Source organism: Somniosus microcephalus, chromosome 3 (assembly GCF_052327205.1).
Source record: "Somniosus microcephalus isolate GS21.2 chromosome 3, FLI_Smic_1.0, whole genome shotgun sequence".
NCBI lineage: Eukaryota > Metazoa > Chordata > Chondrichthyes > Squaliformes > Somniosidae > Somniosus > Somniosus microcephalus.
Genome location: NC_140989.1, coordinates 124,896,396 through 124,912,800, shown reverse-complemented (window position 1 = coordinate 124,912,800; position 16,405 = coordinate 124,896,396). Strand labels below are relative to the sequence as shown.

Below are 16,405 nucleotides of genomic sequence, written 5' to 3'. Positions count from 1 at the left end.
ACTGGGTTCCAAGAAGGCAGGGGGCTGCAGGGCAATCACCTTTGTACCTGGGCCTGTGGGTGGAGCCAGGGGCGGAGCCAGCAGAGACATGCTGAGGCATGCATAGGTACAACAGTGTGCAACAACAACAACAACAGTGAACAACAATAACAGTGGTTTACCACACTACACTTCAAAAAAGTACTTCATTGGCTGTAAAGCACTTTGGGATGTCCTGAGGTCATGCAAATAAATGCAAGTCTTTTTTCTGTGTTGAAAATATATTTTTATGTTTACTGAGAAAGAGAGATGATTTTACCTAATGTTTTAACTCGTTTTCAGTTCTGCTGAAATTAATGCTTCAGTTTCATTTTTTATTTCAGCTTTATGATGATATAAAGACATCCTGCCAATGTCTCCTGCTGCAACCAATGACTTCAGCCAGTCTGCTGTTGAGTGTAGGGGAGTCTGTATGTCCTATGGAAAGCTGAAGATACTTGATAACCTTAACCTCACCTTACCACAGGGGCAGATGTAAGTGTACTGCTAGGTTATATCTGAAGGGTTAATAGTTGTATTATCATTATTATAAATTTATTAAGAAACTGCTTTCAGTTAATTTACCGAGAAGTTCCGGCCTCAAAATTGGTTGACGCTGCCCGTATGTTCCAGGTGTAACTCAGGCACCTAAGCATCCAATATGGGGGGCAATCCACGCCGGAATTATGTAAAGGCAGAACTCTAGACATCCTGGGTCCGTGCCTGAAACGGCCGTTAGTCCCTTTGCATAACGGCTGTTTCAGATGGGCACCTGTGCCACTCGGACTCGCCCGATCCAAAGTGGCGACCACCAAATTTCAGGTGCAGATCAGACACAGGAGATCCCAGCCCACCTTTGGTAAGTTTTTCCCTTAGTTTTACACCTGGAAAATGGCCAGAATGAGGTGGAATTTCTAGCCCCTTTCACCCCCGTGTTATATTTTTTCAGACTTGGATTATTTCCTATGTTATTAAGCATAGCTAAAGTGTGATATGTAGATGATGTTTCAGGTGAACTTCTTAATACAGAGAGAGTCAAAAGACATACATGTTGTATCATAGGTCATGATGATCAATATGATGTATTCTAGTGAGTTACCACTGGCACAGACTCGATGGGCCGAATGGCCTCCTTCTGTGCTGTACTATTCTACGATATGTGTGGTGTGTAAGAAGTGTGCGCAGTGACGGCCGTGATGATGAATCTCCTGTTTCATGCAGATACGGACTGCTTGGTCCAAGTGGCTGTGGGAAAACCACATTTCTCCGATGTATTTTGGGAAGATTACGCATCTCAAAGGGTCAGATTACTGTCCTGGGGAAACCTCCAGCATTCCCAGGTCATGAGGTGCCTGGGAGGATGGTGGGATACATGCCACAGGTACAACTCTTCATGTAATTTTAGGATTTGAAAAGGTAATTGAGTTCAGTGGATCAGACAGCCAATGATTTTGTACTCTGATATGGAAAGTACTCATGAAACATGATGCTTTTTGATAGGTAAAGGTATAAGTAGGTGATATGTTTTGGTAGGAAGAATGAGGAGAGACAATACAGGCTAAATGGTACAATTTTAAAGGGGTGCAAGAATAGAGACACCTGGGGGTGTTTGTGCACAAATCTTTCAAGGTGGCAGGACAGGTTAACAAAGCAGTTAATAAAAGATATGGGATCCCGGGCTTTATAAATAGAGGCAGAGTTCAAAAGCCAGGAAGTTATGCTAAACCTATATAAAACACCAGTTCAATTCTGGCACCACACTTTAGGAAGGATGTGAAGAGATTTACTACAGAATGCAGAAGAGATTTACTAGAATGGTTCCAGGGACAAGGGATTTCAGTTACATGGATAGACTGGAGAAGCTGGGGTGGTTCTCCTTAGAGCAGAGAAGGCTAAGAGGAGATTTAATAGAGGTGTTTTGATGAGTAAATAAAGAGAAACTGTTTCCAATGGCTGAATGGTCAATAACCAGCGGGCACAGATTTAAGATGATTGGCAAAAGAACCAGAGGCGACATGAGGAAAAACTTTTTTATGTAACGAGCGGTTAGGATTTGGAATGAACTGCCTGGTGGATACAAATTCAGTAGTAGCCTTCAAAAATGAATTGGATAAATACTTGAAGGAGAAAGAAATTGCAGGGATATGGGGAAAGAGCCGGGGAGTGGGACTAATTGGATTGCTCTTCAAAAGAGCCGCCACAGACTCGATGGGCTGAATGGCCTCCTTCTGTGCTGTACTGTTCTATGATTCTGTGATTCTATGAAACTAGGTTAAAGTTTATTTCCTACATATTGCTCCTGCATTATATTAATAAATACTCCTTTGGATTTATCACAAACAGGAATTAGCATTGTACAATGAATTTAGCATTAACAACACCTTTTGGTTCTTTGGGCGAATACATGGGCTGGTCAGAAAAGACATTGAAGCTCGTCTCTCCTTCCTGGTTGACTTTCTTGATCTTCCTGACAAGAATAAACTTGTAAAGCACCTCAGGTATGCAAAATATTTTTTAATGATAAACATATATGAATTAAAGGGACAGTAACTCTCCCGGATGGATTGTTCCCTTTACGCGTCCAGCCCCAGTGCATGACTATGTGTTCCTACATTGCCCTTTTATTTCATCCCATATATTTATAGTTTTAACACAGTTTTGTGCAAATTGTGATTTATATGAGGTTTCACCTAAATATTTAATGCCTTTTAAATAAAGTCCTTGGGAGTGAAGTTATTGCCCTGACTTAACCTCAAAATGGAAGAAAGGAGAGTTAACTTAAAGAAAAACTTCTCAATTACACCTGGACCATAGTGCGGTGAGAGGGTTGAGGAGGGAGGCGGGGGGGAGGGGAGAAGTGGGGTTTGGGGGGAGTTGGGAGGGGGCAAGGGAAGATGTGGGGGAGTTGGGGAGGTGGGGGGGAGAGAGAGAGGTGGGGGGAGAGAGAGAGGTGGGGAGAGAGAGAGAGGTGGGGGGAGAGAGAGAGAGAGAGGTGGGGGGAGAGAGAGGTGGGGGAGGGAGAGGTGGGGGGAGGGAGAGGTGGGGGGAGAGAGAGAGGTGGGGGGAGAGAGAGAGAGGTGGGGGAGAGAGAGAGGTGGGGGGAGGGAGAGGTGGGGGGAGGGAGAGGTGGGGGGAGGGAAAGGTGGGGGGAGGGAAAGGTGGGGGGAGGTGGGGGGAGGTGGGGGGAGGAAAGGTGGGGGGAGGGAAGGGGGAGGGAAGGGGAAGGGAGAGGTGGGGGGAGGGAGGGGGAGGGAAAGGTGAGGGTGGGGGAGGTGGGGGAGGGAAAGGTGGGGGGAGGTGGGGGGAGGGAAAGGTGGGGGGAGGTTGGGGGAGGGAAAGGTGGGGGGAGGGAAAGATGGGGGGAGGGAAAGGTGGGGGGATGGGGAGATGGGGGAGGGAAAGGTGGGGGGATGGGGAGATGGGGGAGGGAAAGGTGGGGGAGGGGGAGATGAAGGAGGGGGAGATGGGGGAGGGAAATGAGGGGGAGGTGAGGGGAGGGAAAGGGGGGAGGTGAGGGGAGGGAAGGGGGGGAGGTGAGGGGTGGGAAAGGTGGGAGGTGGGGGGAGGGAAAGGGGGGAGAGGTGGGGGGAGGGAAAGGTGGGGGGAGCTGGGGGGAGGGGGAGCTGGGCGTTGGAAAGGGTAGGTGGACGACGAGGTGGACAGTAGGAAAGGGAGGTGGGCAGTGGACGGGGAGGGGGAGGTGGGCGTTGGGAGGAGGGAGTGGAGGTGGGAGGGGGAGCTGGGTGGGGGAGGGGAGGTGGAGGATGGCGGGGGAGGCGGGAGGGAGTAGGAGAGCGGGGTGGGGGAGAGGGCGGGAGAGGCAGGTGGGGGGGAGGGGGAGGGGGAGGCGGGCGTGTACTGTTGGTCTCCCTTAACTCAGACATTCTATAACATGGAGGCATGGAAGGTGGAACATTAGGGTGGAGGAGAATTGATGGACAGTGAACTCCAAACTGATCCCTCACACCTCAGAGCACCCAGTTTTGGACCAATATTGTTGGGTGCAGGAAACCTGTCCATCATCACAGCCATGAGTGGAAGGGAAGGAAACTGTAGAGATGATAAAGTGGGCTGTCTTACACTGAAGAGAAAGTTCTGGAGTTGATCAGCAAAAAATAAATTCCAATTTCAAAATATGCAAATTTATATCTGAGCAATCGTCAACCTATACACTTTCTGAGACCTAAAATACAGAAATTAAAGTTCTGCACTGTCTGGGTAAAGAAGTTTCTTCTGAATTCCCAATCTGATTTCTTGGTGACTATCTTATATTTATGGCCTCTAGTTTTGCCCTTCCGCACAAGTGGAAACACTCTCTCTGTGTCCACACGGGGTATGGTAGCATAATAATCCAGAGGCCTGGACTAAGGATCCAGAGACCTGAGTTCTAAATCCCACCATGGTCATTATTGGAGAATTTAAATTCAATCAATTAAATAAATCTGGAATAAAAAGCTAGTATTAGTAATGGTGATCATGAAACTGCCGGATTGTTGTAAAAACCCATCTGGTTCACTAATGTCCTAGGGAAGGAAATCTGCCGTCCTTACCTGGCCTGGCCTACAGGTGACTTCAGACCCATGGCAATGTGGTTGACTCTTAACTGCCCTCTGAAATAGCAAACCATTCAGTTGTCACCACCACCTTCTCAAGGGATGGGCAATAAATGCTGGCCTTGCTGGTGACATCCACATCCCAGGTACAAATAAAAAACGCTCTATCAAAACCTTTCATAATTTTAAAGACTTCTATTAGGTCACTGTTGTGTATGTAGCTTTAAGAGAATAACTGGTCTCAGACTGCAGTACCGGCAGTGACCACCCCTGTATAAAAGGCGCTAGAGAGCCTCTGTTTTGTTAGATTCGTTTATGCCTTTCACCAGTAAAGTTCTGTTTGCTTCTCTCCTGCTAGTCCGTGTCTCAATCATTCACGGACTTAACACAGGCGACGAGTTAGAAACGAACTTACCTGCAACTCAGCAGCAGCTCCGACGACATGTTGAAGGTCGGAGCCAGAAGAAAGAGAAAAAAAAAATAGGCCATTGAAACTCGAGAAACGGGCGTCGACCGTCAATCATCGATTTCAAAACTTGCAGGAGAGACTGTCCAGAGCCTGGCTGGGTTCCTCGGTCCGTGGTTTCCCAGCTAATCGGGCTGGTGGCAGGTAGTGCTCTGATCCTTCCTGGGCTGCAACGGGGCCAGGCAGCGAGTCGGGAAGCAAGGAGAGAGAGAGAGAGGGTGGAGCATACAGGGCGCGGCCGGTGTTTCGAAGCTGGGCAGCGTTCGGACCTCAGAAGAGGGAGGGAAGTGTCCCAGAGGGTCCGCTCCACGACGAGAAGATAATAAAAGAAAACGAATTAATATTTAACGCGCAGGAAACCGTGGAAAGCAGCGCTAACAACAGCGGGGAAGAAGGAAAAGCGTGGGAGGCGCCATTTTGTTAAATCGGAGAAGAAGGCAAAGCGTGGGAGGCGCCATTTTAGATTTGCAAGATGCCAAAGACTGGCTGTATCACTGCTTTTGATAATACATTAGAGGACTGGACCACGTATGTGGAAAGAGTAGAGGTATATTTCGAGGCAAACGATATAGCGGAGGGGAAAAAGGTATCGGTATTGTTAAACTTAATGGGCGCTAGAACGTACGGCCTATTGCGGGACCTGATTACTCCAGCCAAACCGAAGGCGAAGAGTTTTAACGAAATTGTTGCTGTTCTACAGGAGCACTTAAACCCTGCACCGCTGTTGATAGCAGAAAGATTTAAATTCCACAGGAGAACTCAGCACAAAGATGAGAGCAATGCTGAGTATCTTACGGAACTACGCAAGCTATCAAAGCACTGCCAGTTCGGAGCAGGACTGGCAGATACCCTACGGGACAAATTTGTCTGTGGACTCCTGAGTGAAGGAACACAGAAGAAGTTACTCGCAGAAAAAGAGCTGACGCTAGATAAGGCTTTCAGCGTGGCAATATCGTATGAAGCAGCAGCCAGGGGAGCTGCAGAAATTCAACAAAAACCACAGGAATACGGCACCCACAAAATGACACGGGGATTTGCAAAATGTTATCGCTGCGGCAGAACTAACCATGACCAGAAGGACTGCTGGTCCAAAGACAAAATATGCAGACAATGCGGAAAGATTGGACACATTGCACGAGTTTGTAGGTCTGGGAAGAAGACCAGCAACAACAAAAAGGCTACTAAGGAACCGTACAAGAAAGTACAAAAGATGACGGACAGTAGTTCCGAAGACCAGATGAGCGATAGTGAATCCGGAAACAGAAGACTAAGCTGTAAAGTCTGTGGGTTGTTTAGCTAATTAATACACAGACTACCAGAGTAACTTAAAACAGGACTTTACTATTCGAAGGTCAGGGCGAATCTGCCCAAAAATCCTGACACAACACTTATATACTGGTGTGGTCACCGTCGGTATTACAGTATACAGAAGCCAAACAAAGTAGTGCCACACCTAAAATAGTTCTCTTAAAGGTGAACGGTTACATACAATAGTTCTCTTAAAGGTAGACGGGTACATACACTACAATCCTCCCTTTTTAGCTTACAACATACTTATTCCCCATTAAACATAACATATAATCAACTTCATGTAAAACAATTCACAGATATAGTCTCTGCGGGAAACAGTTCACAGATTCAGTCTCTGTGGGAACAGCTCACAGATTCAGTCTCTGGTCTTGACTCGGTCCGAACAACATCTCTGTGGTGTAGCCGGTTCACATTTCTAGCGTGACTCATCCAATAGTCTTTCCCTTGGCTTAACAGCTTGAACTTCCGTCCTGCTGAACCAGCAGTGCTGACTTTTACAAACAGCTGGACTGCCTTGGTAATTTTTCCTACTTTCCAACTGATTTGGCCCCCTTCGTAGGGCCCACGTGCATGATCTGATAGAAGTGATAATGATTTAGATGGTTATCGTCTTCTGCTTCGTCTTTTTCTTTTCTGCTTCTTGGAGACTCTCGGGGCTCCCTTATCCGCTGCCAGCTGTAGCGCCACCATCTCCCTATGTTCCTTAGACTTTAAGTGCTTCATCCTGATTCCTGCACTTTGGGAGTTTTCATCACAAGCTGGGCAGACCAAGTCATCGTAATATTCCATGTCACTCAACAGGTCATGGTAATATTCGGTGTCGTCCTGAGCTAGTCTAGCGAGAGGGCCGGCTACTTCTTCCTTACCCAACTGGACGTTAGCCGACTGTTGTTCCCTCCCGAGACATCTTTCCTGAAGAGACTTCTTCATGCGTTCATATTCATCCCGCTCTTCCTGGGTTTCCTGCCAATCCTTCACTAATGACCTCATTTGTGATTCCAATACTTCCCCTTCCATCGGGGATTGATTGATCGGGCTATTCAATCCTTCTACTGGAGCAGCTGTTTCAACATTCTGTAGTTCACATTGACGTGATTCAGCGTACTTTCGGCAGCCCCGTAAAATCTGTGTTGCAACCTCAACTATTCCCCAAACTTTTGAGAGCTCCGAACCCCTTCCCTTTGAAGATTGAAGCTCGTGTTCAAATGGTTCCCATTGCAGAGTCTTGTCTCTCAGCATATGAAGGAGTTGGCTGACCATTAACTCTTCCACAGGGACCCTGTGGATCAGAGTCTTCTCCATTTCATCCACCTTTTCCTCCAATGCTTTCACCTTTTTTTCCTCTTGTACTTTGGCTTTAAGCGCTCGGAGAAGTTGCGCCTTGATGCTCTCCAGCTCATGTTCAGGGGCCATTCTTACAGTCTCTGTGTTTCTTACAGTTGCCTTTTCTTTCACTGAAAGAATTCCCAGTTGAATCTGTTCTTCAAGTTGTTGAACCTCGGTCATTGCCGCCTCATATTTGTCTTGGGTTTCCTTCAATATTTTTATGAGTTCTTGGACATCTTGACTTTCATGTTCTGCCATGTCTTTCACCTCTAATTTCTCATCTATGGATGGAACTTCTACCGATGAGTCTGTCTTGGCCTTGAGCTCATCAAGAATTTCCTGCAGCCTTTGGACTTCTTGCTCATGTTCAACCTTTAGTTGCTCATAAGCTTCCACTGAAACTAGCTTTTCGGAGGTTGCCGAGTTAACCCCCTCCAGGATTGTAGCCTGGGCCTGTTCATACTGTTCCTTCAACTTCCCAAACTCTGCTTGTAAGGAGTCGTAGAGAAGAACTGGAATAAAATCCTGGCTTCCTGAAGATTCCTCTTCATTTGCTTCTTTCTGCAAATACTCTAACTCCTGAACATCATAAGGGAGATGTGATCGGTGATTGGTCACGATGGCTCTATGGTCGCTCTCTGCTTGAGCTAGCTGCTTCTGTTGTCTTTCCAGATTCTCCCATTCGGTGTCATAGAACTTTTTCATTGTTTTCATCTCTTGTACGAGACGGTAACTCAATTGTTCTAATTGTTGTCGTAATTTGAAATAAAGTTGAGTCCGAGCTCGGTGTTCTTCCGTCATGGATATGTCCTTAAACTGAACAGACTCAGAATTCTCTGTCAAACTATGTTGTCGTTGTTCGGTGGAGATCTGTTCTGAAACTTTGTCCTTCTCTGGAGCATAAGCCTTTCTGCATGCCTTCATTTTTCCAACCTTAGTCGGCAAGTCCATTTTAGCCTTGTCTTTCACATTTGGGTTGGTCTTATCGTCATCCGATTCAGAATCTGAGCTGATTGTCTGCACCGAGTCCTCACTCGTTATGGCTTTTAGATAGTGCCATTCCATGTCTATTTTCTTGATCCACTCCCGTCCTAGAAGTGGTGGTCCTCCCTCAGGTAGTACGTATAAGTTCATTCTTGGGTGTTCTTTACCCCTATCTCTCACCTTGACTCTTATCTTTCCCATGGGGTATACTTTATGCCCCGTGTATGTCTGCAATACGAACTTGGTATCTCTTAAGGGTATATGTGAGAATAGCTGGTGGTAATCCCTTCGATTTATGACTGATAGAGCTGATCCAGTGTCCAACTCCATTTTCACTTGGACTCCAGCTATTTTTAGCATGACCCAGATAGTTTGTAGGTCAGCTTCCTTACTCACATTGTGAATTCTCAGACTACCCAGCTCCTGGCCGTTTGGGTCTGAGTCCGAATTCTGTTCGTCTGAACTCTTCTCAGCCACCTTGTGTACCTTGTTGTACTTTTCCTGTGATGGCTTCCTTTGGTTGTTGGTCCTTTGGTTGTTGGTCTTCTTCCCTGACCGGCATACCTTAGCTATGTGACCCAGTTTGCCACATTTCCTACATTCCTGGTTCTTAAACCAGCATTGGTTCTGGTCGTGTGTTGTCTTCCCACAACGATAACATTTTGTTGTTGTCGAGGTAATTTGATCCACACTGAGTGCCGTTGTCTTTAGCTGCATTTCCGCAGTTCCCTTCGCTGCGGCTTCGTGCGATGCTGCAATAAGGACAGCCCTGTCAAGTGTAAGGTCGTTCTCTTCGAGTAGTCGCTTTTGCGTTCCTTCCTTTGCCAATCCGCACACGAACTTGTCTCGCAATGCCTCTGTCAGATTCCCTCCAAACTGGCAGTATTTCGCTAGTCTACGCAGTTCGACCAAGTATTCTGCGTTGCTTTCGTCTTTCCGTTGCGTTCTCGCATAGAATTTGAATCGTTCCGCCAACATCAACGGTGTGGGGTTCAAGTGATCCTTCAGAACAGCCACAATATCATCGAAAGTCTGATCCGCCGGTTTAGCTGGTGATAGTAGATGCTTCAAGAGCCCGTATGTCTTCGCGCCCATCGAGATAGCAAGGTTATAGCTTTGTCATCTTCTTCTATTTTATTGGCCTCACAATAGATCTCAATGCGTTCCACATACGTGGCCCAGTCTTCTACCTCGGAATTAAAATCGTTGATGTTACCACGCTTAGGCATCTTCCTCTCTTCCTGATAACACGGATTATTTCTTTAAATTTTCTTTTTTTTTTCTTCAAGATGGCGGTTCCCGCGAAAATGGAGGTTTCCCGCGCTTATCTTCTCTCCCCGCCCACTTCAATGGCGGTTTCCCGCTTCTGTCTTCTTCCCCGCCTAATGGCGGCTTCCCGCGTTTCTTCCCTGGCGGGAGGGGTACACTTTCCCCACGGGCGACGGCCGCTGGCTTTCAGGTTCACAGCCTGCGCGTCGGCTTCAGTGCTTTCCCTTTTCTCGGCAGGGCAACCGGCGCTGGGTACACCCCGTTGACGGCGAACAGTTTCAGCCGCTGGGCTGGCTCTCGCTCAGTTCCCCTTGCTCGGGCTCTGTCTCTCTCCCGCTCGCTCGGTTGTACCGGCGCTGGGTACACCCCGTTGACGGAGAACAGTTTCAGCCGCTGGACTGGCTCTCGCTCAGTCTCCCTTGCTCGGGCTCTGTCTCTCTCCCGCTCGCTCGGCTCTACCGGCACTGGGTACACCCCGTTGACGGAGAACAGTTTCAGCCGCTGGACTGGCTCTCGCTCAGTCTCCCTTGGTCGGCTCTGCCTCTCCCGCTCGCTCGGCTCCCAATCGCGCCTCCCAGCCCTCTCGCAGTCCGGTGCTTCCCTCCCCGGCTGCGGCTGAGTTTATCTCTTCCCGTGCCTACGTTCCCGGTCGCAGCACTTCGTGGCTTCGGTCGCTGCCCGGCCTTTTTCGCCGGTCGCGGTCTAGCTGTCTCACGACGCCGTTGCGTCCCCCAGCCTGTCTGTACCGCGGCTTCCTTGCTCCACGCTGCCCCAGTCTCAGCGCCTCTGGACCCGACTTCTGTCCGGCTCCTTTCCCCCTCGACCGTGGTCGAGTGCACCGCCCTTATCCTCCGGTTATTCTTTTTACTTTCCCTTACTCACAGTCACCGTGGCCGCCTTGCTTCTCGTGCTGATCGGCTCACTCCTCACCGTGGCAGAAGGGACAGTCAGTGCCTGTTGCTGATGGAAGTCTTTGTCTCTAAATTCTTCCTCCTTTCTAGTTCTGCAGCCTCGAGCTTTCTCCCAGCAGAACGACGAGGGCGGTTGCCTCTTCTCGACGCTCGTTAACTGCTTCAGAAGTATTGTTGCCGCAGGGTACGATCGGACTCGTCGCCACTGTAAAGTCTGTGGGTTGTTTAGTTAATTAATACACAGCCTACCAGAGTAACTTAAAACAGGACTTTACTATTCGAAGGTCAGGGCGAATCTGCCCAAAAATCCTGACACAACACTTATATACTGGTGTGGTCACCGTCGGTATTACAGTATACAGAAGCCAAACAAAGTAGTGCCACACCTAAAATAGTTCTCTTAAAGGTGAACGGTTATATACAATAGTTCTCTTAAAGGTAGACGGGTACATACACTACATAAGCTGTCTCAAACTTCACAATGTAATCACAAAAGAGGATCACCGAACCATTTGGGTCACTCTCACGATAGCAGGGTCCCAAGTTAAAATGGAATTGGATACAGGATCAGCGCTAACCGTCATGAATCGACGAGACTACAAGCGGCTATTTTCACACATACCCTTGAGAGAGACATCCATCATCTTGACGACGTATACAGGGCAAAAAGTATACCCCAGAGGAAAAATAAGGGTGCCTGTCGAATACAATGGCAAGAAAATACGGAAATTGTATCTCTACATACTGCCAAATGGTGGACCACCGTTATTGGGACGGGAATGGATCAGGAAGATAAACTTAGATTGGCATTCCATTCATGCAATGACGGTGGACGGTAAAAAAGATGAAGACGTCACTCCTGGACGATTGTCAACAATCTTAGCTAACGCCAAAGAGGTATTTCAACAAGAACTGGGCACGCTTAAAGGCGTAACCGCCTCGATAAAAATAGAAGAGAATGCAGTTCCCAAGTTTTTCAAAGCGAGACCGGTACCATATGCAATTCGCCCAGCCATCGAGGCAGAGCTGGAGAATCTGGAGAAGGCGGGCGTGTTGTCTAAGGTTGACTGGAGCGAGTGGGCGACACCCATCGTTCCTGTCATGAAGAAAACGTTAACCAATAAGTCCGGAGAGCCAAGGAAGATTCGCATCTGTGGGGATTTCAAGGTGACGGTGAACCCTGTCCTTCGCACAGTACAATATCCTCTTCCAAGGATAGAAGACATCTTCGCCTCGCTGTCTGGAGGGAAGCGTTTTACAAAAATTGACCTAGCACAAGCATATTTGCAGATGGAGGTTGAAGAGTCCTCTAGGAAGTATCTCACAATAAACACTCACAAAGGTCTTTACCAGTATCATCGATTGGTATTCGGAGTAGCATCGGCTCCGGCGATATGGCAAAGAGCGATGGAACAAGTCCTGCAAGGGATTCCGGGGACTCAGTGTTACTTGGACGACATCCTTGTAACAGGTGAAGATGACAGTGAACACCTTAACAACCTAGAACAGGTGCTCACTAGACTACGGGAACATGGGCTGCGAGCCAACCGCCCCAAGTGCGAATTTTTTAAGAAACAGATATCGTATTGTGGCCACGTGATTGATGAAGAGGGGTTACATAAGTCCCCTGACAAAATTGAAGCGGTTGTTAAGGCCCCAGCGCCTGAAAATGTGTCGCAGCTGAGGTCATTCCTCGGGTTGGTGAATTACTATCATAAGTTTTTGCCGAATTTGTCGACAATTCTGCACCCACTGAACGCCCTGCTACGAACGGGGGTAGCATGGAAATGGAGCGATGATTGTAAGCGTGCTTTTCAGAAGAGTAAGGACTTAATCACTTCAAAGGAAGTATTGGCTCACTACAACCCAGCACTGCCAATCAGGCTGGCATGTGATGCGTCTCCCTACGGCATTGGGGCGGTACTGTCACATAAATTCCTTGATGGTTCGGAGAGGCCGATAGCTTTTGTGTCACGCTCGTTAACTTCTGCCGAGCGTAACTACGCCCAGATTGACAGAGAGGTCCTCAGCCTAGTGTGGGGGGTGAAGAAGTTCAATCACTATCTGCACGGTCAAAAATTTACTCTGCTAACCGATCATCAACCTCTTGTCTCCATTTTCAACCCTCAGAAGGGCGTACCGATAATGACAGCACAACGGCTGCAGAGATGGTCCCTTTTCCTAGGGGCACACCAATATGACATCGAGTACAAAGGAACTAAACAGCATGGAAATGCTGATGGATTGTCACGTCTACCGTTGCCGACGGTGGAAGAAGAAGACCTTGCAGTGGATCCAATGGAGTTATTCCACTCGACCATAGTCGAATGTCTCCCTGTGACGAATGCAAACATAGAAAAGGAAACACGGAATGACCCGACACTATCACGGGTCTATGATTTAACGGTGAAGGGATGGCCAGCACATGGCGAACCACTGCTGCCAGCATTCTCGCCGAGAAGAGAACAGCTGTCAGTGTGCAGAGGAACCTTGATGTGTGGATCCAGAGTAGTAATTCCACCTAAGTTGACGGATAAAGTGCTCAATGAGCTTCATGAGGGTCATCTGGGTGGGGTAAAAATGAAGAGCTTAGCCAGAGCGTTTGTGTGGTGGCCGGGAATCGATAGAGAAATCGAAGAGATGACCAAGAGCTGTGCAGGATGCCAGAAGGTCCAAAACGCCCCACCACAAGCTCCTCTGCAACCATGGGAGTGGCCCTCATCTCCATGGCAAAGGGTGCACATTGATTTTGCTGGTCCCTTCATGGACTCGATGTTTTTAATTGCGGTGGATGCACATTCAAAGTGGCCAGAGGTAATAAAAATGTCCTCAACCACCACGGAAAAAACTATCACAGTTTTACGAACCATATTCGCCAGGAATGGGCTGCCTGAACAGATTTGCTCTGATAATGGACCACGGTTTGTGTCTGAAGAGTTCCGGAGGTTCTTAAAGAACAATGGTGTTAAGCATTACACATCTGCCCCGTATCATCCAGCCACTAATGGATTGGCCGAGAGGTTTGTCCAAACATTCAAGAAGGCTATCAAGGCAATGTGTAATGAAGATATACCCCTACAACACAAGGTGGACAACTTCTTGTTTGCCTACCGGAATGCGACACATGCGGTTACCAACCAAACTCCAGCCATGATGTTCTTCAATCGAAGACTACGATGCCGCTTGGATTTGGTTAAGCCAAATGTCCGAAGAGATGTGGAGAACAGGCAGTTTCAGAATATGAATGAAAGGCCGACCAGGAGTTTTAAGATAGGTCAACCAGTTTTGGCCCGGGACTACCGCACTGAGAAATGGCAGCCAGGAACGATTTGTACACAACAAGGACCTCTCATGTATACCGTGGACGTTGGGGAGAGCATTGTAAGACGACATGCTGACCAGATTCTAGAGTCACTGGAAAACGTCAACTCCACACCACGATCTGATACACCTGGTAATGAAATCGACGTTTCAATTGCAGCTACCGCAGACCCGGTAATATTGGAAGCAGATGAACCAAACAATGACATTGATTCCGACTCAACATTGCCAGAAGAACCTGATACCCCAAAGAGGCGTTATCCAGACAGAATCAGGAAGTCTCCTCAAAGACTGAACTTATAATTGCTCAAACTTAACCAATGTATCTAGCAACAGTAATTGTGATTGTAATTCGTTATCATTAGTTGTTAAATGAATGTTATGTACTGTTTATCTAAAAGGGGAGGAATTGTTGTGTATGTACCTTTAAGAGAATAACTGGTCTCAGACTGCAGTACCGGCAGTGACCACCCCTGTATAAAAGGCGCTAGAGAGCCTCTGTTTTGTTAGATTCGTTTATGCCTTTCACCAGTAAAGTTCTGTTTGTTTCTCTCCTGCTAGTCCGTGTCTCAATCATTCACGGACTTAACAGTCACCCCCTCAGCCTTCTCTTTTCAAGCGAAAAGAGACCCAGCCTGTTTACTACCAGCCTGTAGTGTTGCAAGAATCCAGTTATCTTGGCACTTATCTCAGAGTTGTTCTGTCAGAAATTGCCCAAATAGATAATAAATTGTCTGATTGATCCGCGGGTTGTGACTTTTTTTCAGTGGTGGTCAGAAACGGCGAGTGTCCCTGGGAGTTGCTCTACTCCAGGAGCCACAGCTCCTATTATTGGATGAACCAACTGTTGGAGTGGATCCAGTGCTACGAGCCAGGTATTAATGCTGAACCAGATGGTTCGCCCTATCGCCAGAACTTTTATTGATAAGCTAAAATGCAGTTTCCTCCAATCGATTTTTTTCAATAGAAATTTTCAGGAGAAAACTAAACCATTTGAAGCAAACTGCATCTTAAAACTGGCTGCTGAAAGTGCCCTTGTTTGGAGTCTTATGAAGTTCATGTATTTATCAACTGTTCTATCCATTCTTCTCTGGGACTGCCATTAAAGCCAGACCTCCAATTGGGCCAGTGGTGCTGGAGTTTCTTGAGTGCTTGGCCAGGGCCTCCCCTTCTGGCAGGGGGTGGGAGGGATTAAGATGCGCCCATAGTGGCACAGGCACCCGCCAACCATATTTAAAGCATGTGACATTTCGCCCCCCCACCCCCCGCAATCCCCTGGGACTTCCGCAGTATCGGAGCGCAGATCATCAATGGGCACTCCCTGACCTGTGCCAGTGGAGCAGCCCAGTGGATTATTGTGGCCCTGTCTCCTGAACTGGAGTTGTTAGCACATGAGTTAGGCAGTAGGATTGGGAAATTTTGACATTTGACCATTGGCATTCCAATACAGTTGCGCCAACGTTTTGCTGTTGCCAGCCGAGTGAGACAGATCTCCTTGTCAGAGTCTGCACACCATTGTTGTGCACCTAATCTACCAAGAGAATAAAAAAGTCAATAGCTCTGACTGAATATTGCACTAAATTCAAAACATGTCAGGGTAGAAATTCTGCTTCTGCCTTACCAGCCCATGAGTCTCTACCCAGTCACTTGAATAGAGGATTAATTGCCGGTTGCTGAACACAGAACCTGAATTTCTACCCAATCATTTGTAAGTGTTTTGACTCTCGTACAAAAATTTATATCTGCTAATGTCTGCCTTTACATAATACAAATGTAGCTTATGGGACATACGTTTTCAGATTTAGAGCACGTGTTTGAAAGACAAAATGTATTTCTGTTGCTGGGTTCCTGACTTCTGGTGCACTGTTGTGAGGATGTGACAAGTGGAGGATATGGAATCATAGAATGAGACAGCACAGAAGGAGGCCATTCAGCCCACCGTGCCTGTGCCGGCTCTTTGGTAGAGCTATCCAATTAGTCCCACTCCCTGCTCTTTCCCCATAGCCCTGCAAAAGCTTCCCCTTCAACTATTTATCCAATTTCCTTTTGAAAGTTATTATTGAATCTGCTTCCACCACCCTTGCAGGCAGTGTATTCCAGATCACAACAACTTGCTGCGTAAATGATTTTTTCCTCATGTCGCCTCTGGTTCTTTTGTCAATCACCTTAAATCTGTGTCCTCTGGTTACCGACCCTTCTGCCACTGGATACAATTTCTCTTTATTTACTCTATCAAAGCCCTTCAT

The 16,405-nt window shown here is 47.4% G+C and overlaps 1 protein-coding gene across 1 annotated transcript in view; it reads left to right on the top strand.

Moving 5' to 3' along the window:
- The first annotated feature begins 252 nt into the window (after positions 1–252).
- The window catches only part of abch1 (ATP-binding cassette, sub-family H, member 1), a 122,119-nt gene continuing 105,966 nt past the window's right edge, over positions 253–16,405 (top strand). Inside the window, exons 1-4 of the mRNA XM_085981594.1 lie at positions 253–513; positions 1,240–1,399; positions 2,362–2,516; positions 14,927–15,034. Of these exons, the coding sequence (XP_085837720.1) occupies positions 392–513; positions 1,240–1,399; positions 2,362–2,516; positions 14,927–15,034 (545 nt within the window). The 5' untranslated portion in view covers positions 253–391. The remainder of the gene's footprint in view (positions 514–1,239; positions 1,400–2,361; positions 2,517–14,926; positions 15,035–16,405) is intronic.